This window comes from Linepithema humile, chromosome 2 (assembly GCF_040581485.1).
Source record: "Linepithema humile isolate Giens D197 chromosome 2, Lhum_UNIL_v1.0, whole genome shotgun sequence".
Classification (NCBI taxonomy): Eukaryota; Metazoa; Arthropoda; class Insecta; order Hymenoptera; family Formicidae; genus Linepithema; species Linepithema humile.
The window spans coordinates 6,299,368-6,321,465 of NC_090129.1; the positions used below are offsets into that span (position 1 = coordinate 6,299,368).

Below are 22,098 nucleotides of genomic sequence, written 5' to 3' on the forward strand. Positions count from 1 at the left end.
TTATCTTTTTATTGTAAAACTTTGGTAAACATTATGCAGCATACAAGTATAATTGATGCGTATTATTGTGGAATTTCTGTTTCGACGTAGTATCCAGCATTTGCATTACTCGATTAGGTCTGGTTATACGCTGGTATTTACTACTACTTCAATATACAAATTCCGTTGTAAACGATTAACGAAATACCCCTGTCGAGCTAGTCCCTCCATCTTGCACAAATAAAAAAACTAATAGTTCAAAATTATAAGCTATTTATAAGCTTTCATATTCCGCAAATTAAAATTTTTGAGCTCGTCACGCTGAGCATGAATTTAATGTGTTTCGGGGGGGAGGGGGGCTAAATCGATATCGACTCAGCCCCCCCCCCCTTCCTCTTAAAAATAAAAATATTGGATCAATCTTTGCGGTAGAATTAAGAGCTATTTATGAGCTTTTGAACTGATATTGTTTTAATTTTTAAGCTCACCCCCTTAGTTCTCAAACAACCCTTAATTGATAAAACTCAAGAGAGAAGTACTAGAAAAAGAAAAAATACAGTATATTTCAAACGTAGTATAAAATTCCAAGAATAAACCTTTAAAATATGTGCATTTTGATTATTGAGTTGCAACTCTTTACAAGAAAACCACCTCTCATCTTCTCGACACAAGAGATCTATACTTAAAATGAAAAAAATTGTATATTGATTCTATTACTACCGCAAGGCATGTTATATTAATGTTAATGGTGATAGCGTAGCCTGCAACCCGTCGCAAATTACAATATTTAATAATATCAATTACAGAAGAACTAGATTTAGTTCCTAATTTTAATGAGACTTTTCAATTGTATCTAGTTAATGTTTACGTGTTTCACATAAAAACTACTGTCACAAATTTCCAAGAAACGATTAACAATTCATGAACAATGTTTAATAGTAAAAAATGACAAGAAATTAATATAATTGTTTTTGCAAAAGAAGAGAAATTTTCTAATCTCTCTCTTTTAACATTCCATTTGCGCTTCGTTGTGACTTTATTTAGCAGTTGAAAACTATTCACTCGGAAATGACTCGTTGCTCTGTCCATTTTTTTTATGCGTGTTTGTTCACCCCGCGTTTTGTACGCTCGATAACGCGTAAAACTGATGCGCCAACACTCTTTTGCCGTCCAAGTTTACGCGGTTCGGCGGATACGTACTCTATACGCACCGGTAATGGTACTTTGGACAGGAACAATCCGTGCAATACAATGTAACGTGTGTTGTTCATTCTACTCTCCAATTGGCTCGCGTTGCACGTGAATTCATCTTTGCGTATCCATATCGATCATCGAAGTCCGCATTCTGCGCGCGGTCTCAGCGTTTCTTCTTTCTGAAATATCTCCGCATGCTTGAATCGCACTGTGTATTCTCGAATACTCGGCGTTTTTCCGGCGCACCGAGAGCTCGCCCAATTCTATATCGGCAAACCTGGACGCTTATTGCTTACTCCGCGATATCGTTGTTGTTCCACCTGCGGCGCTTCTTTTTTCGAGTTCCATTTGTGCCTGTCAAGCGGTGTCAAAAACACGCTGGAATGAAATTTCTACCGCGTTCTTCTGTTCCGTCGAACATCCGTTTTAATTTCATCTCGCGCACACACGCTTGATTCTTCTCTTTTTTTCTTTTTATTTATTTCCTCAATTTCGACCGTCGGAATTGGAAGCAAACGTTGGTTGTTAGATTCAACATCGTAATTTCCAAAAAAGACGATAAATAGAACGAAAACGAACGAATGGTACGCTGCGTTATATTTTTAGTTTGTTTTAAGTTCAAAATTACGATGATTTTCCGCAAACATCGGTATTTGTGCTGTTTCCATGAGTAATAAACAATAATTTCGTTGACAACTGTCTAACGGGAATGAACCGTCGTAATTGGCTGTTGTACGCATATTATTCGGAAATGGATACATACCGCCTCTGAATTCGCGACACGTATCCTGCGTGCCGCGATATGTAATTTCGTGACAATTTCTCGTTTTCCCCTAGAATGAGCATCACAATCGATACAACCTCTATGATACGCCCCGATAGTCACGCTGTATACGAAATTGTCTCGACGACAATGTACGGCATTAGGCCTTATCCGGCTTTCACGGCCTGACATTTCGTTCCAGGTCACCAGTTCGATTTGCGCTTAACAATAACATTCTTCAATGAGACGATAAATTTCCTTATAATTTCACGCATGTCCACACAACACATCAAATTATAATGAAAAGACTGAAACTTTGGTTATTGATATTTAATTATTTTCTTCAATATATCTATATTCTTGAATATCACGCAATATGTCGCTACGCTTTGACATAAAGTGAAAAAAAAAAAAAATGATTAAAACGTATTCTATTATGCTAAATAATATTTTTATGCGTCACACGCTCGCCCTCTTTCAATGTCTTTTAAATCATTGTTATTCTTGTCAGTCTGTCGCAACAAAGGGCAATTAACTTTGTTACCCCACTTCTTAACGACGCTGCGCTTTCTCAATTTTCCCATCGTAAGGATTTCCGTTTAGCCGCTTGGCGCGGTGTCACCATTAAAGTTACTTTTCTCCCGACAGTGCGAGCGACAGTGCAGTGCGGCCGATGAAAACCCGCCGGATATTGGAATCGCGATATTTTTATTCGGAAAAGTTCGAAAGCGAATATATCTTTCACGGCGAAAAGTCTCGTAGGTCTGTGAGACGGCGAGTTTCGGAAATGATGTGGTGCGACATACAGCGAATTCGTGGATTAGCAAAATAAAGTCGCTAATATCTTGCGAAATTTTCTACACATTTAAGACTCGTTTATAAGTTGGTTTGAAGCTCGCGTAAGCACGCATTGGCAGCAAAACTGTTGCAAGTTTACTTTTTTATGAGTGTCAAAGCTCTTCAAAATTGTAAAACTGTTTTTACAAGTTTTCCACGTTCTATATTTTGGATATAAATGTATGCATTTCCGACAAATTTTTTAAAACTTATCACAAAGAGAAATGTATTTTTCTCTGCCTCTCTTTCTCTCTCTTTTTCTTGTAATATAATAACAGCTACAAAAAACGCGCAATGCGGCAGAAGCAATGCAGTGGCCTATCATCTCTCGCTGCATATCCATTACTTCCGGAAAAGTGAGAGACTGATTGGTGACCGCGTGAAACACGCGTTATTCCCCAGCGTTTCGGCGTTCTGCGGATTTTACATATCGGGATTTTGCATGCTCCAAAGCTCGTATATACTGTCAGACGCGTTCGCCTTTTCTCTATTTTTTTTATTTTTTTAACGTGAGATACGCAAATGGCTAGTGACACACGTGGCCGTAAAACATTTTTATTACGTCAATGAAATCCGTACTGGAAATAAAAATTTTCGCTTCGTTCAGTATCGTGCAATTTCGATTTCGCAATAAATCAGATTAAGTAACATTCACCGATACGATCGTCTTCTCCGGAATACCGAGTGAGTCGCGAAATCGTCGAATGATTCATAAAAGATTTCTTGCTTTTCTCTCTCGAAGGACAGCGAAAGGGCTGTGAGAGGGCTCGAGCGCGCGGACAAGATATATATATATAACGGTCATAAATTGCGGTTTATGAGGTACGCCTCGACGTACTTCCCCTTTCCTCCCCCTTTACTTTTTTATTAACGTTTTAAAATGCACAACGCGCGCGCATCACGTAAATTACCACCGAAAAGGATCAACCGGGAAGTTCGCCAAGCAGGTCAGATCGATAAAGTTTGGCACGAAGAACGTATCAAACGGAGGGGAGGAAAGGGGGGGGGGAGGGGAAAATGTAAATTCAGTTTGGAGAGTGGTGCTCTCATTGTTGAGACACGGCCGTATCGCGCGGCGATACGTACGTATATGCCGCGTGTACGTTTACCCGAGCACAATATTTGCGTATCGGTCTTTGAGAGAACAGCACAATGGTCCTCGTCGAAAGCATCGACCGCATAACGTCGCATTCGTAACGCGCATAAAACCGCTTACGACACGTCCCCCAACTGGAATTAATTCGTTCTTGCCATAATGACTGCTAGGCGTGCCGCGCATAATTCATCGGCGTCTCCCTCGATCAATCTAAAATCATTTTTGCCCTTTATTTTGCCCCGAATAAGCGTCGTTTTGAAAGATTGAAGCTTTAATTATAATTCTTGTACAAATATTAAATTTTAATCAATCTTTTAAGGAACAATATATTATATAATTTATTAGAATTTTTGGTAACAGATTTCTTTAATGAGGTTGGTATCGATTATTTTGTCGTCTAAAGGTGATCAACGTTTAGACAGAGCAACTTTGCAATTTTTTTATATTACATGTCTTTATACTAAGTACTTAAACTTGTCTTGGGTTCTTTCACTTCAAAACTTATCCTATTAATTCTCTTGGGCGCTAAAAAGTAATTACTTTTGTGCCAACTGTACTTTCTCTGGGACGCGAGGTTTTAACGAGACGCTTCCAACTTTAATTGGCATCATCTGTCATTCATATTTATCCATTTTTATTATATTATTAACAGAATATTGATTTTATATTAAAAGAAATCGCATGATAAGAATATAGTATTATATTTATGTATAAAATGTCCATATTTATTGTATATTTATATTCTTGAATTGAACTGCTTGAATAAGAACAAATTAACAAGCTACAGTCTATTATATGTAAATAAATAACAATAATTATATATAAATGAGAAAACGTGCTTTTCCAGGTACTCGAAATAAAGTTTCAGAAGGTATTATTACCGGCGCACAATTATCGAACGTAAATTCGCGAGCTCGTTCGCTGTCAGCTTGTATTCGACGAAATTCCCTACTGTTTGTTTTGCGCAGTGTCATCTTACATCGCATTAACGGGAAGATAACTTTGGGAAAGGGGAGTAATGAAGAGAACACCGGCGCAGATTTTCTTGCGATCGTTTTTTTGCCGCCACCTTAATGGAGAACACCGGGTGTGCGCGCGCGCAATTATTTGCGAAACAGCTCTGGAGGGCAGAAATCTCCTTATGGCATTTCTAGAATAAGACTGTTACCTTTGTGCGATGTCTCGCGCGCGCATGTATTTTCATTTGTCTTTCATTTAATTACTCTCCTTACCCGTCTCGATCGTTTTTCTTTCATCCGGTTTACCCTTTTCTGCGACATAAGTCTCTCGTTGCGTGCTTGTAAGACTCTATCCTGCTAATTTGCAATTTCAATATTTAACATCGGATTTGTGAGAATGGGAAACCTCAACCGTGTTGATTGACGAAAGTGATCTCTTAGATTAGATTAAATATATCCATTTGTTCTGTAACGCGACGAATTCTGGTAGGAAGAAAAAAAGAAACGTTAGGATATAAATTTGGACATATTCTGTGTGTGTCTTGCAGCCAGAGATACATATGTGATCAGATAATTACAATTTGATTAACAATAGTTTAATAATCGAGCTTGGTTTTGTCACATAAAAACAATAGATACAAATAATTCAGTATTGATACTTATTTTCCAGTATGTTTTCGTCCAAATATGATTTTTGTTGAATTATTAATTAATTTATCTTTTTGATAATAATAATAATAATTAAGATCGAGCTGTTTCATACGCTTAAATGTAAAATATACAATTTGACAATGTAATAAATTGTGCAATGTCTTGATAGCTTTTGTAAAATATATGCTCCGTTTAAAGAGAAAGAGAAATAGAGAGAGAATACCTTATTTTGCCTTTATTTTAATGGTGTCAGGATTCTTCTTAGATATGAGTCGCGTTCCTGGATTACAATTACTTTTCGGGATGCGATTTCAAAAAACTATCCAGTTAATAAAATCATACATGGATTTGATTTTAAGGGAGATTTATTTTTCTGAGCGTTCTTTAGTAAATACTGTGAATATAATTGCCTTCTGGATATTTCTTTATTATTTTTAGAAAAGGAGGATATTTTATATAAAATATTTTATATAAAAAGAAAAAAAACAGAGAATTAAATTAATATATATTGCATTCAAATTTGATTGAGAAGAAAAATTATCTATTAGAGTTGCGCGATAACCCTTCCCGAGATTTAGCTCCGGTTAAACGGAATCACAAGGCGACAGGACGAAACGTGAGCTTTCTCCGCTCGGATTTTGCGCCTTTATCATGTCACGCCTCGTTACTATCTGGCAAAAGTGGATGAGCCGTAATCTCGCGCTGCAAGAAAGCGAGACTCGCTCTGTCGCAGTCTCTTTGACGTTGCAGGTGTCATCGCGCATGGAGATAATGCCAGAGGAAACTTGCTTATTTCTCCTTGCATTTCCAGCGAGATTTCTGGTGCATGGTCTTGCGCTCATGCGTTATACTTTTGACGTGAATTGGTACATTGTCCACTTAACAAAGAATAATACAACGATAATATACAACAAGACAATGAGGAAAGGTTCGCGTTACGAAATTTTGATTGAAATTTAATCAGCTTTTTTTACAAACATTGAAATCTTATTTTTTATTTCTTCTGGAATTGAATCCAAGTCTTTAGAAACGGGCTCTTTATCTCTAATGTTTCGCGCCAGTTTTTCCTTATTATCCTCAGTTACGTTGTATTTTATTCTCGCCTCATTACGTAGGAAATTCTACACTCATGAGGCGCGGAAAAGGTACCGTCGTACTGTGGCAGAGTTTTCGCGCTGTGGGTGTCATCACATCCACAGGTGGTACACAAGCGTGTAGGTTCATTATGGTATTTTTCTGAGCGGAAGTATCATCTTGTCGTAAATACTCGTAACATTGCTAGCGGAGCAACATTCGTCTACATTCTTCCGTTCATCTTGTAAAATTTCGCGCTAGACGACGAGAGACGGAAAAATTATTGCGACATACGTACGACATGAAAGTTTTTCATTAAAATTTTTAGAGTTACAGCATACATATGAATCACAAAGGTAAAATTATTTTATTCAAAATTGATATTATAATATTTATTTTAATATTATTATAATAGACAAAGAAAATAATGCAAATATTTTTTTTATACAAAAAAGTAACAATTATGAAATTAAATATGGGAAATACAAAGAACACAAATAATGCTTAAAAAAGAGAATAATAATAAATGACGAAAAATCATAGAGATTTAGAAGATGTAATTTTTTACAGTTGAAAAATTATGCACAGATTGCGATATTGGAATAGAATTAAAAATTGTCAAAGAAGAGAATTTAATGCTGACGGGTAGTGAATTGCAAAAATTGCGAAAAGTGAGTTGACAAAAAAGAGATATTTGGAAGGAAATAAAGAAGAGTAATCGGTAAAGAGCTCCGTAGATCGAGTTAAAAAGGAATCGCCGTTTACAGCCACCCTTCTTTAATGTTGCAGGCGTCATCACATCGACTGGTGTCGGTGTGAGGCATCGTCTGAGTGTCGGCTCCGCGTCCGGTCTGAGCTGCGGGGGCGACAAGTACCGCGACGGCAGGAGTGGTAGGACCGGCGACGGCAGAGCCGGGGGCAGCGGCAGGGAGAAGGAGGATGACACCAAGAGCGCAGAGAACGTGTCCAGGGGAGTTTTACCCTCGAGGCAAAGCCTCTTGGACCTCGTCAGCGGTAAATTCATGGGCCGACACACACCCACGCACCACTACTACTACCAGCAGCAGCAGCAGGTTGGTTACCGCCCGCGAGAGATTGCATGGCTAAAATATTCCTTTCATCACGGGAAATATCCTAGCGAGGACATTCCGCGCGTCAATTCCGACCGGTATTTGAGTACTTCGATATTATACCCCGTATTCTTTCCCACGCATCTGCGTTTTAGTGGACGAGTGCAATATCGGTTGCAGTGGAAAAATCACGGGATCTTGCTGAAAGAGAGAACGCTATATACACTGCTATTCTACTTATTCGTCACGTTTTAACTTTTTTTCTTTTTCTAAAGATGCAAAAACTTTTACTTTTTATATTTTTTCATATTTGATTTTAACTATTATGTGTACACTTTTTTTCAAGCCAAAGAGATCTTTTCCTTAAAAAAAAAAGATCTCTTTTTTAATTATAAAGTTTTTAAAAATTGCAAAGTTTTTATCAAAATTAGTTATACATTTTTTTTATCAAGATTACGTTTTAAATTCTGACAAATAAATTCCGCGAAATATATTTGATGCTCTGAAAAGTGAAAAAATAAGGGACAGAGTGGAAAAATAAGAGATTAGAGAAAAAATATCTCTAATTAGACTTTTTTAATCAACTAAGAATTTCAATTGGAGTTATAACAACGAAATAACTGTATTACATTTACTTTCATGAAAAGAGTCATATACGCATCCGAGCTTATCGCGCTTGATTCCGAACTATTCGACGCGCAAAAAAATTTGCAACAACAATCCCGCTAGCGGGATAACAACGTTCGCAGATATTCGCTCCGCTATGCGCGACAACCGCATGAAAACCGTGCTTCGGCGATTCGAGCATTGCATGAGAACTCGAACAAACCAGCGCGGAAAATATGTGCGACGAGAATCTCCGGGAAATGGAAAACAACGAGAGCGGTTACGCAGCTCGTGCAGTCAGCGATTAAACAAAATACGACGGATATATTAATCAACCGGCATTGTTGAATCGCGGTCGGTGGAAAAAACAGCGATTTCCAGTGAAATTAATTATAATATGATTAATCGTATTTACGGTTCATCTATTTCAATGAAAGGAATATCGCTCGCTTGTGTTTTGCGACACATTCTACATCTTTTTACAATATATTTATATGACATATATTTATACAGCACATTTATACTCCATATTTCCGCACATTGAGAATATTCAAAAATTTGCACAGCAGCATTTTTACAAAATGCACCGCTAATATGTACATAAGATAACTATTTCGTGTTACACTTGGTGCAACCTAATTGGTGCAGGTGTACTCTGTGTCGCAGCGATACTTCAGCTCGTCGCGCGATTCGCTTTCGGGCGCGTACGTGAACCGGGGAGCAAGCGAGCTCGATCTGAGCCGTAAGCCAAGGAGAAGGGACCAGCTGAGGGGCAGATTTAAGCTGCCGTACACAGTTGCGCTTACGGCCTCGCGCGACCAATCGCACTTGCACACACCGGCGTCGGTCAATCATCTGAGCAACAGCAGCTGCAACGGCACTGAAACGTGAGTAATCCCGTCAGCGAGCAATCGCGAATATTTCTATTCGAATATCGAGGTTCGTTACACGACGTTAGATAACCTTTTCTTGCCGCACTTGGACGGCCAAGTGGACGGATATTCGTCAAAAAATTCAATTTGATGCTAATCCCGGTTTTTATAAGAGGTCAGATCCGCGATGGAAATTCAGGAAAATGAATATAACGAAGAAATCTGCGTAGTGAAGGATCATAAATATTCAAGCGACTTCTTGAGAGGTTTCAGTTAATACCGGGTCGTCGTTTCTTGCGTTCCTAAAGATAGCTTAATCGTGCCAGGAGTTCTTTAACGAGAAATATCTCCGTGGAAGCAAGGAATTGTCGAGAACGAGAGAAACGCGGAAGAGAAATGAAATTGCGGGAAAGTTGTTTTTTTGTAAACAGCGAAAAGGTTTTTTTGCTGGAAATTTGACGAAGCCGTGCGATGCACGCAAATTGCATGAATTGTTTGTTTTTTCCTTTTGAACTTCGAACATTTGATACTTTTAACGTCGCAATTTTTCCGCAATTTTTCATATTGATACGCGAGTCCTCGCGCAGTGTGGGCGTTAACGAAAAATGGACAGCTGTGCCCTCGTGACCTGTGTTCAGGAACGAGAGTAATTAATCTACGCTCATTCATCCATTTATTCTTTAGTAGATATACGGCACATCAACAGCAACAGCAACGTGGTAGTAGAGGATACCCTGGGCAATCTGGATCGAGGAATTTTCGCACGGGCGCGCCGAATTGGTCCTTCATCTTCGATCCTGCGGGACGCCTCTGTTACTATTGGTCGATGGTGGTTTCCCTTGCCTTTCTTTACAACTTCTGGGTGATCATCTATAGGTTCGCCTTCCAGGAGATCAACGGTTAGTCCGTAGTGCACTCACGACTTCCTTCGAATTCCGCAAACGCGTTTCACAGGAGCGTTTTATGTGGGACACATCCTACGCGGAGTTTGGAGATTGGGCTTCCGAACTTCTGGAAGCACGTTAATTTATCTTCTTGAAAAATTGATTGAAACTGCGAATAGAAAGCGAAAGTTTGACATATAATTTTTATATAGATTAATAATTAATTATAAACAAGATCTGTGTTTCATACAAACGCACAATATGCACTTTAAAAAATTTAATCTAAAAGATCTTTACATCAAAACGCTCCTGTGAATACGAATTTATTAAATTATGATGTGATTAATTGATTTATATCTATGTGAACACGTTTTAAAAAGCGTGAATTGCTTTTAATGGTATTTCATATTCAAGAGTTTTGGGGAATTTTATCAAAGGAATTAGATTTTCGTTCAAATACTCATAACTTGCACTTTAATTAAATGTCAAAGCGAGCAATAACTATATCTGTGGCTATAATTTGTAAAATAATAACATTAAAATGCGTACGAATTAAACAGGAAATAAAAATATAAAAATAAAAATAATATGAAATCAATTTCACGTATGCAGTGAATTTTTTAGTTACAAATACAAAAAGCTGTGCTAAATATAATAGCAATCAATTCGGAGATATCAATAGCACTGATAATCGATTGAATATGGAAAAGTTTGAATTATGCTTTGGGAATATATGCAATTTAATTTTGGAAAAACAAATATTTGGAAACAGAAAGAATTTAACTTTTAAAAAATATAATTGCCAAGCTATAAAGATTAATCATAAATGCGCATGTTATGCATATATTGAAATGCATATATTGAAATGCTTATATTGAATTGTTTTTTATTATTTTTTTTTTTTTTGGCGAATGCAGGAGAGACTCGTTGGGTGTGGTTCTGCCTGGACTACTTCTCGGATTTTTTATACGTGCTCGACATAATATTTCACATTCGAACGGGATACTTAGAAGATGGCGTGTTACAAACCGACGCCACGAAACTGAGAAATCATTATACGAACAGCACCACGTTTTACATAGACATCCTGTGCCTGCTGCCCCTCGACTTTTTATACTTATCTATAGGATTTAACAGTATGCTGCGAAGTTTTAGACTCGTAAAAATTTACCGGTAACTATTATTCAATTTTCTATCTTTTACAATTATTTAAGTTCATTAATTAAATTGCATGGCAAGTTTATCATACTATCACTTTACGTAATATTTTATTTATTATATTTATTAATTATTACTTATTTATTAATTTTTTACTTATTTTTAGAATATAAGAACAGTTAATTTATGCATGTTATTTGAAAAAGAAATTAATTTTGGCACAGAATTGAGCGGAGCGCAACAAATTAAAATATTTTCTTAAAATCTAAATTTTTTATATTACACGAATTTTTGCGCGAAAATTATTATATATTTCGAATCTCGCAATTTAGGTATAGTGATCTTAGCAAAGTTGAACTCATTGTTGTGAATTTCTTTCTCATCTCAACCATACTTACCATTTGATTCCGAATGTGTAAGTACGAAAGTTTTAGTTTCTTCTTGGGGAAAATTGTTTGAACTGGACTTGTTTGGACTAAGCCGAGATTGAAAAGGATTGTGAAAGTTTGCGCGTAAAGTCACAGTTAACGCGATACTGATCTTTCGCACGTGAACGTTTACACATTCCGGTGTAAACATCAGCGATCTCGGAGTACCGCAAAAAAATAAAAACAAAAAGCAGAAAACAAATACGTCGAACGAACGATTGGATAGTACATGTTGTATTTCAATATTATCTTTATTAGAAGCAACGCGCGAAAGAGAAACGCAGTTTTTTTCCGTAACTATCGACGCGAGAATTTCACATCTGCGATTTATCGACGAGCCACGCTTCGTAAAACCTGATTTTATCAGAATTAATAGCTTGCCAATGGTTCTCGTAGTATATTAAACTACGAATGTGTGTGCGTGCCTCATTCTCATTTATCGTTGACATTGGACGCGATATGTGTATTAAGCAAACGGAACTGGGAATCGGATGGTCGTATTTAATGACAAATGGTGGCTGTGAGAGAGAGAACATGGATTGTAGTATAGATCTCGTGTGTTCGCGAAGAGTAATGAGAGAACATATAAAAAGTATTGAAACTGGAGAAAAGGCCACGCGATATAATAGATTTAGTAATACAATTTTCTTCTTTCGATAAAAACATTGATCAAATGGACACTCGGAACACTAAATTGAGATAATAATCAATTATGTCAACTATTCAAGTTTCGATAAAATTAAAAATAATAGTGGAATTTATACACTTTTTCAGTGCTCTTCACAGTTCATACTATAAATCATTCATCAAAATCGTTTCAATAGCTACGCTGCGTCGCGTTATAAATCGCGAAAATAATGCGTAAATGGCGCGTCAATGCGGCGGAATCTCGCCGCGCTCATCAATGAAAATAAATAAATAAAAATAGGAAAGGAGTATATTTTTAAACCTGTTGAAAGCTCAATTTTTCTTTTATGCACGGAAAAATAAAAAAAACCGTTTGTTCCGCGTTCTCGTTGCGCTCCGTGTGATTCTTACCGTGAAATGTTCTGAGAGGAATTTCAAAATTTATCGGCGCCACGACCGCCGGAATTTCCGCCAATTTTCTCGACCTGTTTTCTCTGTGTCTGGCATAGGTTCTGGGCGTTCATGGACAGAACTGAGCGACACACAAACTATCCAAATTTGTTTCGCTCCACCTCCTTGATACATTATTTACTGGTGATCTTTCACTGGAACGGGTGCCTCTATCACATTATTTATAAGAACAACGGCTTCGGCAGTAAGAACTGGGTGTTCAGCGACTCCGAAACGGCAGACGTTGTCAAGCAATACTTGCAGAGCTACTACTGGTGCACACTTGCCCTGACGACCATCGGTGATCTTCCCAGGTATTTATTTTTTTTTATTAACGAGTTTATGTTTTATATATATATGGATATACATACGTGTGGATTATGCAAGCTCGAAAAAGAATTTTGAGTGAATATATTAACATGACAAGAAATTTCTCTTTGCTCAAAAAGTCTCGGGAAACTCTTTCATTCGTATATGCAAACTATTATCTGTTTAAGCAAATTTTATTCATTCTATTCTCTTTTTGAAAGATAAAAGTTATTTGGTTTCGTAAAATGTATAAAATAAAATATTTCATGTGTAACGATATATTATATTAATTTATTTTATTGCGCAAAGGATATTTTGTTATGCTAATCGTCACAAAACGTTTGCGGCAATTTGATATATCTCTTTGTGACCTACTCTTTGTGACTTTTATGCAATTTTGTAGTATTCTTTTTTTCTCTTTTTAACGTCAGCGAAAACCCGCGGAAATAGCTTTCACACTATTATACCTTTCATAATTCTCAAATCAACATGCATATAGAGCAGAAAAAGCATATCAAACGCACCACAGTTACGAGACTATTAAAATAACGATTTTCTTTCCTTTTTTTTAATTCTATGCCGCTATGTACTTCCTATGTAGAATTTTTCACGAATTCGAAATCATTAATTACACGCGTTCGATTTTTAATAAAATACGGCGAACAAATGCTCAGCTTTATTTGGTTATAACGCTTCGTTGCAACTATACCTCGCAAAATGTAGTTTTTATAAAAATTGACAACAATGTGCGTGCAAAATATCCAAACCGCCGAAAAAAACAATTGTCAGAAAAATAACCGAACAAATAACTAAAATGATAAATTTTTTGTGATATTTAGGTTCTGCGGCGTACCATCGAAAATACATCGCGATTATATTTCGATCTTTCTTAATGATGTTTATTTTAAATTTGCATGTATACGCGATTTGAGATCTATCGTATTTTATATTTAAAACTTACAGAAATCGAATATTCCAATTTTGCCAATGTTTGTCAACGTAGAATGAAAATTCAAAGTCATTACTTCCTACGGTCGGATTCGTCCACAAAAGTCGTATAATCGGAAAACTAAAAAGAGTCGGTACACACACTGCGAATAAATGAATCACAGTATTTTTGTTGGCTTGAGTCAAATAGAGTTCACGCGGAAGAGAGAAGAAAAATGACCGGTGCTATTTCTATGTCGGATAATGTACTTATCGTACGAAGAATTTTATTTGAAAGGAGGGTTTCTTTCCTCACTTTGTTCGAAATGGTGTCGCTAACGTAATTAACGAGTAATTAATTAATAAAAATATGAAAAAGGGTGCAGTTTTACGGCACTATTAAAGAAATTGTAATTAAATATAAATATAAAAAAATAATTTTGCTCTATGCATTTTTAAAAATATTTCTAAAGTAATTCTTTTTTTATATAAAAATTGTTTAAATATTGCATGAAAAAACAGTAGAAGCAAAAAAACGCATACGTTAGCCGAACGTTTAATATTAAAATATTGTACCTTTTTTTTCAGGCCGAGAAGCAAGAGCGAATATCTTTTTGTGATTGGTCAGCTGCTCTTCGGTTTGCTGCTATTCGCAACGGTGCTGGGTCACGTCGCAAATATCGTCACATCCGTCAGCGCGGCGCGGAAGGAGTTTCAGGGTGAGTCAGATCCAAATTCTTTGCATGCGCTTTTTTTGCGTTTAGCGCGCCGGTTGTACTTGAGTGGCAAACCGAATCACGTTCGACGAAAGCAAAATCAGATCAGCCATCGGCTTTTCTTTATATCACGAGCAGCGTCGATTTTTATTGCGACGCTATTGAATCCCCATCGTATTTCACAAAATTTTATTTCAACCTCACCGTAAAAGCAGAAAGAAGACTCACGAAAATATTCATCTCTTGGCTCGTGACGGTAAACAATTCAGCGCACATTAATGATACATTTAGCGCCAAAAACCAGAATTATGATTTTCATTTGATTTTCATCGCGCATAGAAACATACGAAAGTCACACACGAAAGTTCGCAAAGTTTGTATGCCACGTTTACACGACGTCGGTAATTATTCAAAGTGCTCGAATAAAATGAACCGCAAATGAGCGCAAAGTGCAACGCATTAGCACGCGTTTTCATTCAGATTTCATTTTCGAACTTGCGATATAATTCGACACAATAAAGGGAATTACAATTATGAATACGAGAAAACAATGAGCGTTAGCATATTTGGTGGATAAAGATGCAATAAAAGAACGAGTTTGAAAATTTGCGGGGGATCTGATTAATATGTCTCTGAAAAGAAATCTTCACATTTTTGACACGCAAGTCAGAGACAGTTAATTTTTGTCACGTAAATTTTTGCGCAACCGAATGACTTTTACAATAGATCTCTTGTGCATGTCCTGAAACATATGATAAAATATAGCCGTATGCTTTCGCGTTCCAAGTCGTTCGAATTACGGCTTGGCATACCGCCAGAAGGGACGGTTCCTCGCTCGTTCAGCTCGCCCGAGCCGTTCCATCGCGCGAAGCGGCATGATAAATAACTGCATTTTCAATTAACGTCGAGCGAGAAATGGACACTTCCGTGCTTCGAGCCCCGTTTTAATTGTGCCGCATCGCAGTTTTGCCGCGTCCGCATTTCCGCCCTTACACCTTCGTTATTTCACGACTCACCGGGTTGCTATCTACGCGTTGCTCTCCGCAAAATGCGCGATTCGATGAGGCGTTCTGGCGCAAAAGCCAGAGAGTGCGCGCGTCGACGGTCACTTTAACCCGAGAGAAATCGCAGACTGAGTGCTCGTTTCGCGCTTTTTTCTTTCTCACTTGTATCTTTCAATCTGTTGACACTCTCGCGTTTCTTTCCTCACGTGTATTTTTCTTAGAGTTCTTCTTTAAATAGCATTCGATAGAAGATTGCGCAAATGTACTTACTTCTGTTTCAACTTGTTCACGTTTGTAGTTGGTCCGTTAAATTCTATTTTAATTATAATATTGGTTAAATTAATTATTCCTATATAAATTAGTGTAGCGTAATAATAAGCAAGTGAACAATGAGAAACCTTAGTCAATTTACTAGGAAACTTCTCTCAATTTTAACTAAATGTAACTAAAGTTAACGTTAATTATATTAACGCGAGTTTCGTTCCGTTAAACGACGGCGCGCGACTCACTGCGTTACAATTATAGCCGTTGCTTCCCTTGGCATTGTATTGCGTATCGAGAGACGCTAGAACTGCGAAAGATATAACTGAGAGACCTTCCATTGTACGCTTCTATAGGTATCTTCTTGCGGTGTTGTTCAATCACCGTAAAGTATGGGATATTTACCGAGATATTTCGTGATATTACCTTATGACTCCATATTTCTTCTGCCCAGAGAAAAGACTGTGAACGGCTATTCCGGTATTTTTCACGCTCACCGATCCCTATTTATCACCATTTGCATTTATTTTAAAACTAAAATTGATATTGTATTGCATTATATAACCAAATCTTTTCATGTGGTGTATTTTAATCAATATTTGGACATATTTTTATATAGTTTTAATTTAAAATAGACAGATTGATATAAAAGGAACGGTGAGCATTTCACGAAAAACACTGAGATGACTTTTAGCTTCTCTTTGATTTTGTGATCAACCGACCAGAATAAACGCCTATCTGGCGTTTGAAACTGGCATCCGTGTTCGAATTTTGCACTAGCAACGGGAGTTTGTATTTATTTTTTTATATAAAGTTGACACAAAATAATACTGTGTGTTGTTGCTTCATAATAATTAAAATAACATTGCTATCTTTCGTACTTATTCAAAATTGAAATAATATGAAATTATTACACGCATTTTATTCTATTTTTACAAGTGTTATATATCTGTCGTGCGCTATCACACGATAATTTAACGAAAATATTGAGATATGCGAGATACAGCTATCGATTTAGTTATATTATACATATATTTTTTGAGATTCAGGATATTTACGACATATTTTTCCGGATGTTTTTCAAAAACATTTTACCCTTTTAAAAATATTTATCGTTACATTCTGAATACATAGACAGAGTGGATTATATATACTGGTAGTGAAAAAGGTTGGATAGAAAATGGGAAAATAACATTTGTCGGCAATTACGGCTTTTATCTCACCGATCAAGATCCTTTTTAGAGTTTGTAAATCTCTTGATCTCCTCGTAGTGCAAGGAAAGCTGACAGGATCGGTGTTTAATGATGGTCTTCGGGGATCGTTGAGGAGCTGGAACACATTTCTCGTTACCTCCATTATGTTTGTGAAAAATTTCCTTGACGTATAATGACGTTAGAATTTCACAAAATTTACGATGAAGAAAATTGCACGTTTAATTTTGTCTTTAATGTTCGTTTTACTAAAATATTTATGTCGGCTTTGAAAAATAGCTTTCAAACTGGGAATTGTATCATCACAGAGTAATTGTGTATGCAAAATTTTATTGTGTCATATGTTTTTACATGTTATTATTTTTTACTGTTTAATATTATGAAGATTTAATCGAAATGTCAATCGTCGCGTATCAGAAAGAAATTAAATTTTTCTATACACCTGAAATAAACTAAATTGCATTTCTGTCGTACTTTGAGTTTTGATGACTACAAAGTAGATAAAATGTTACGAGATAATGACAATCTGCAAAGAAGTCGAGTCTTCGATAATTAACTGTCTATCGATAAATTATTAGTTATCACAATGTCAATATGTAACATTGTTTTCTGTTACTTGTTGCGACGTCAATACACGCATGGTCACATTAATTAGAATAAATAGATGAAAAGCAGCATTTTAAAATGTTTAAAATATTCCGAATGCAATTTTAAGAAATTATTTTATAAATTAAAATTATTTGATGGAAATATTTTTTTGTTTAAATAATTGGTAAATTTTCTTTAATTAGTTCTTCAAAAAAAAAATATATATATATATATTGCTAATTAAAATAAAACAAATTTGATTTAATCCTTTGCTATGTCAGAATGGCATGTATTCAATTTAATCTATTAGTTTGCCGATGAGGTATGACATTGATTAAGCACTGTATAATTGCAAAATAAATTAATTCGATAATTTTGCGAAATTTATACAGTATGTGTCTTGACATCTTCGTCTGACAAGTAATTATTATCTTGCACTGATACTATTTCTATACTTGAATTCGAAATTTGATATCAAATTTTTAACGATTCTGTCAGGCGGATAACTTTCCAGTTGTATGCTCATGATCATTTTTCTCTTTTAATCTTCATATGAAGTGAATGTTAAGTCAATAAATTTAGTAACGCCGAGTTATTAAAATTTAAGAAAATATATGTAAATCCGATATTTAAAAACTTTCTAATTTATACCGAGGCAAAAAAATAGATCTTTAACCTAGCGAAATTAATTCAATATAATTGACAGTGGCGTCAAATTTATCGGGCTAGCTCTATTAATCTGACAAGTTTACTCGTAATACGAAGCCACGAAGTCGAAGCCGAGAGCTCTTCCATACTCGGATAAGAAATCACAAAAGCAGTTTTCCTGTACACAGTAGGAAACAGCATTACATAGAAATGACGATACAATGGAAATGTTATGATAAAGATTTTAAAAATTCACTTTTATTGAACCAATCGTTCATTGAAACGTGAAGAAATCGCGATCGTAATCCGAAAGAAGAGAACGCGAACTGACATAAAATTGACCGAGAATTCGCCATAAATGCAAATAATGCGTTATTACCATTATAAAATCTTTTTAGATGCACTATCCTCCGTAAACTAATTACTTCGATGCGATTGAGGGAGGAATCTTATGTACAATGTGTTTCTTATGAGAAACGCGAAATGAGAATTAGTACTATTATATAAACGTAATTCCACAAGGATACGCAAGGAAATATAAAATACAGGACGATAATGACCCCCGCGCTCTTCACTTTTACAATTTTCCTCGTGGAATTAAACTGCTTCCGGCGGGAGCGCCGGTAATTAAATATGGAACGCAATAGAATTTCTTCTAATTCTACACTAGCATTCACCTTCCGCTACGTGAAATCTCGTTACGAGCAACACGAAAGCGTTATTGCCTCGGCACACTTCCTGCATGACAACCGTGAATTTATCGGATTGCTTCGGACTGTGCCGCGTAAAATAAAGAAAAAAAATACGAAGGATGCACAATGAAGTTTTAATAATAAAAAGCGGCAATAATAAAAAGCATACATCCAACTATCGTATTTCTTTCTTTAATTTTCCAATTTTTTTCTCATTCCCTTGTTTGCGCTGTTCTTTCGCTATTTTGTATTTGCCTAAGCAGGTAACCTCGTTAGATTGAGAATACGAATAAAAGAGAAAGAAGATACCAAACAATAAATTTTAAGCAATTGATAGCATTGCATGATTTTTTAATTAGAGAAAGATAAAGCAGTTAAAAGACGACGTAAGAAGGGAAAAAAGACAAAGAAAAAAGGAAAATCAGAAGAAAAGATACAGAAATTTGACTCCCTAAAACTGAATTAGTGTTTGTTGTATAGTTGACAACATTTTTTTTACAAATAGAGAAAAATTCGTTATGGAGAAGAAAATTCAACATTCTAAGAGGTCCGCTAAGAGATATATTTTGAGAGTGTAAGAATTACTTAGCTAAAGTAATTCGTCAAATTCAATTTTCAACGCTGCTTGTAGCGCTGCGCGCTGCCAACAATTTATCTGCAAGCGTCTACGGTTACTAGAAAAGTTTTCTAATTTGCTAGAACTACGACATAATGTTCGCTGGGCTCACCTTACAATTAGCTATCATTAAACGGTTATAGCCATCGACGTGCGCGCGAGAGTTTACACGTACTCGGGTACTCGGTGACGATTTAGATACCGCTCGCACGAATATTGTCCACTTCTGCGCAGGAAATGGCGCAAAACTCTCGTGATTTTGCTGGCCACATCGCCGTGTCTACTAAGTTCACTTTTAATTACCCGTCGTTAAATAGTTTATTAGCGTGTTACGCTCGCGGTGAGGGTTAATTGAGAATAACGATGCATGGCGGACCCTCGTTAAAGCGAGGATGGACGGTCTAAAAAGAGCATGCTTAAAACTCGCGTCAAGTAAAACGCGCTTATCGATCTTTTGCGATTTTCTACACGGAATACATGTGGAATATACGGTATATACGGAATGTACGGAAAAAGATAGATAGTCAAATCTACGCTGCTCCAAGAAAAAGAGAGTAAAAGTCTATTATAACTTTTCCAAGAATTGTCGGAATTAAGTCATCGCTAACAAGATGCAAACAAAGTTCTAAGTGAATTAATGTATATGCACGGTACTGTACATTATATACTACGTTCCTCTCTCGCGATTCTACAGGAGTCATTACGATACATATTGTAAAATATAAATTTGACTTAAGCTCTCGCTTGTAAATTTACATTCTTCAGCATCCTAAAAGTACCATTTTCTACGTTCGCATCTTTACTTACGTATGCCGTTGCATCAGCGACGTTACATTATCTAGGAGCAATCTACCTGCTACACAGGATACGTTACATCAGCACATACATACACCTAATTCCTCTGTAGACATTGAACAGTCGCCACATTCCCTTTTACACTGAGAGTTGCTCATGAAACAGTAACTCTCGCCATTAACGAGCAACAGTTGATTTACGCGAGACTGGAACTTTCTCTAAATCATGATTAGAAAACCAAAACGATTTTAATTTTATAAAATATAATTATTTTTTGATTACTTTGTATTCATTATGAAGTTAATTGAAACTCTTTGATTGAAAATTGCAATTAAATTTTATCTGTAGAAAAATCGAACTCCGTAAAACACGTATTTCTTACATTGTATTAAGATCAATTTATAAATTTATACATGTATTAAATAACAATTTGCCGGTGGAAAAACGACAATAAATTATTGATAACAAAGGGATGTGTATTATTAATTAAAAAAATTTATTTTTTATTTTTTGATTGGAAATCCTCAAAACTGCTGAAGATTTATGGACTAATCATAGCAATGTTTGATTAAACATATCTAAAATTTATCTCATTGGGAAAAAGAAAGAAAAAGAGAGAGATAGGGAGAAGAATATACAGTTACAAATGCTATGAACGTTTCCTAATCAGTGTAAAAGGGAATTTGGCCCGCACATTGTCGCGTGCGTATCGTATACGCAGTGAAAACAAAGTATCACTGTAAATTACTCAACTGCGACTGGTCTCTCCCCGAGATTAGTTAAGATAATTGGATGGCACCGGCACAGCCCGGAGGCAAAGCCGGTGCAGGAAACGAAGAGGGGGGAGGGAAAGGGGTGGTGTCCAACGTTGATTTTATGAAATTAACCGGACAGGGTAAATCGGGAAGCGGTAAACCTGCTGCTAACGCGTACTTTGACGGTACGTTGATCCACGGCTCGTTCGCGCGCCACTAGCTGTGTAGTTGTGGTATGAGTCAATATTAATTTTGCTAATTATGTCCCATCCTATATTACGATAGTAATATCGATGTACCGAGGAATGGCCGTCATTTCCGCCGGACGACGCACCTTGCGCTTTAATTAATTGGGACGCGATCGTTAAAACCTTTTCGCCATAGTGCGCGATATCAATTCCGTAAGTACCAATGCCTTTTACGCGACAGGAATGTTGTCAGGTTCTATTCATGCTCGAAATAATGATATGGCGTTTCTTAAATTTTTATGCGTGGTGTTTATTTGTTGAAACCTTGCGACGGATTTAGAGCCAATTTACACGCGGGCAAAATTGTGCGCTTCCATATTTGCCAATACGTAATCTATACAATGCATTGAAAGAGACTCTCTTCGTCATACATCGAGATTAGCAAAGCTATTTAACGGGAAGCTCAAAGTTCATCCGACACACGCATAGTTTGCGGCGTCATAATTCAGCCGATGTATTTTGCGAGCTACCAAGGGCGGAGCAACATCAATTTCCTTAATTACGTCAGTCGTGTTCTGATATATTAGTCCAGTAATTTTGATGTTGTAATTTCGGGAGCGGCCGTTACTCAGCTTCATTGCCTAAGGACGAGCTTTAGACTAAAGCGTAAGCTTTGAAACTAAATTCCGTGTACTTCGAAGAGAGCGCTTATGCGTATCTAAATTGAAAGGAAGTCTTCT

General features: G+C 36.4%; 1 protein-coding gene across 13 annotated transcripts in view; it reads left to right on the top strand.

The window, feature by feature from the left end:
* Positions 1 to 22,098, top strand: part of LOC105678710 (cyclic nucleotide-gated channel alpha-3) — a 159,970-nt gene that overhangs the window by 79,313 nt on the left and 58,559 nt on the right. For 11 of the 13 annotated variants that reach the window (XR_010888386.1, XR_010888393.1, XR_010888390.1 and 8 more), the window contains 6 exons: positions 7,343 to 7,626; positions 8,878 to 9,116; positions 9,786 to 10,000; positions 10,903 to 11,158; positions 12,708 to 12,962; positions 14,473 to 14,603. Coding sequence is in view for 1 of the 13 variants with exons in the window: in XM_067348954.1 (XP_067205055.1) it covers positions 7,343 to 7,626; positions 8,878 to 9,116; positions 9,786 to 10,000; positions 10,903 to 11,158; positions 12,708 to 12,962; positions 14,473 to 14,603 (1,380 nt within the window). In the remaining 12 variants the exon portion in view is untranslated. The remainder of the gene's footprint in view (positions 1 to 7,342; positions 7,627 to 8,877; positions 9,117 to 9,785; positions 10,001 to 10,902; positions 11,159 to 12,707; positions 12,963 to 14,472; positions 14,604 to 22,098) is intronic. The other 2 variants (XR_010888388.1, XR_010888391.1) reach the window with 2 other exon arrangements.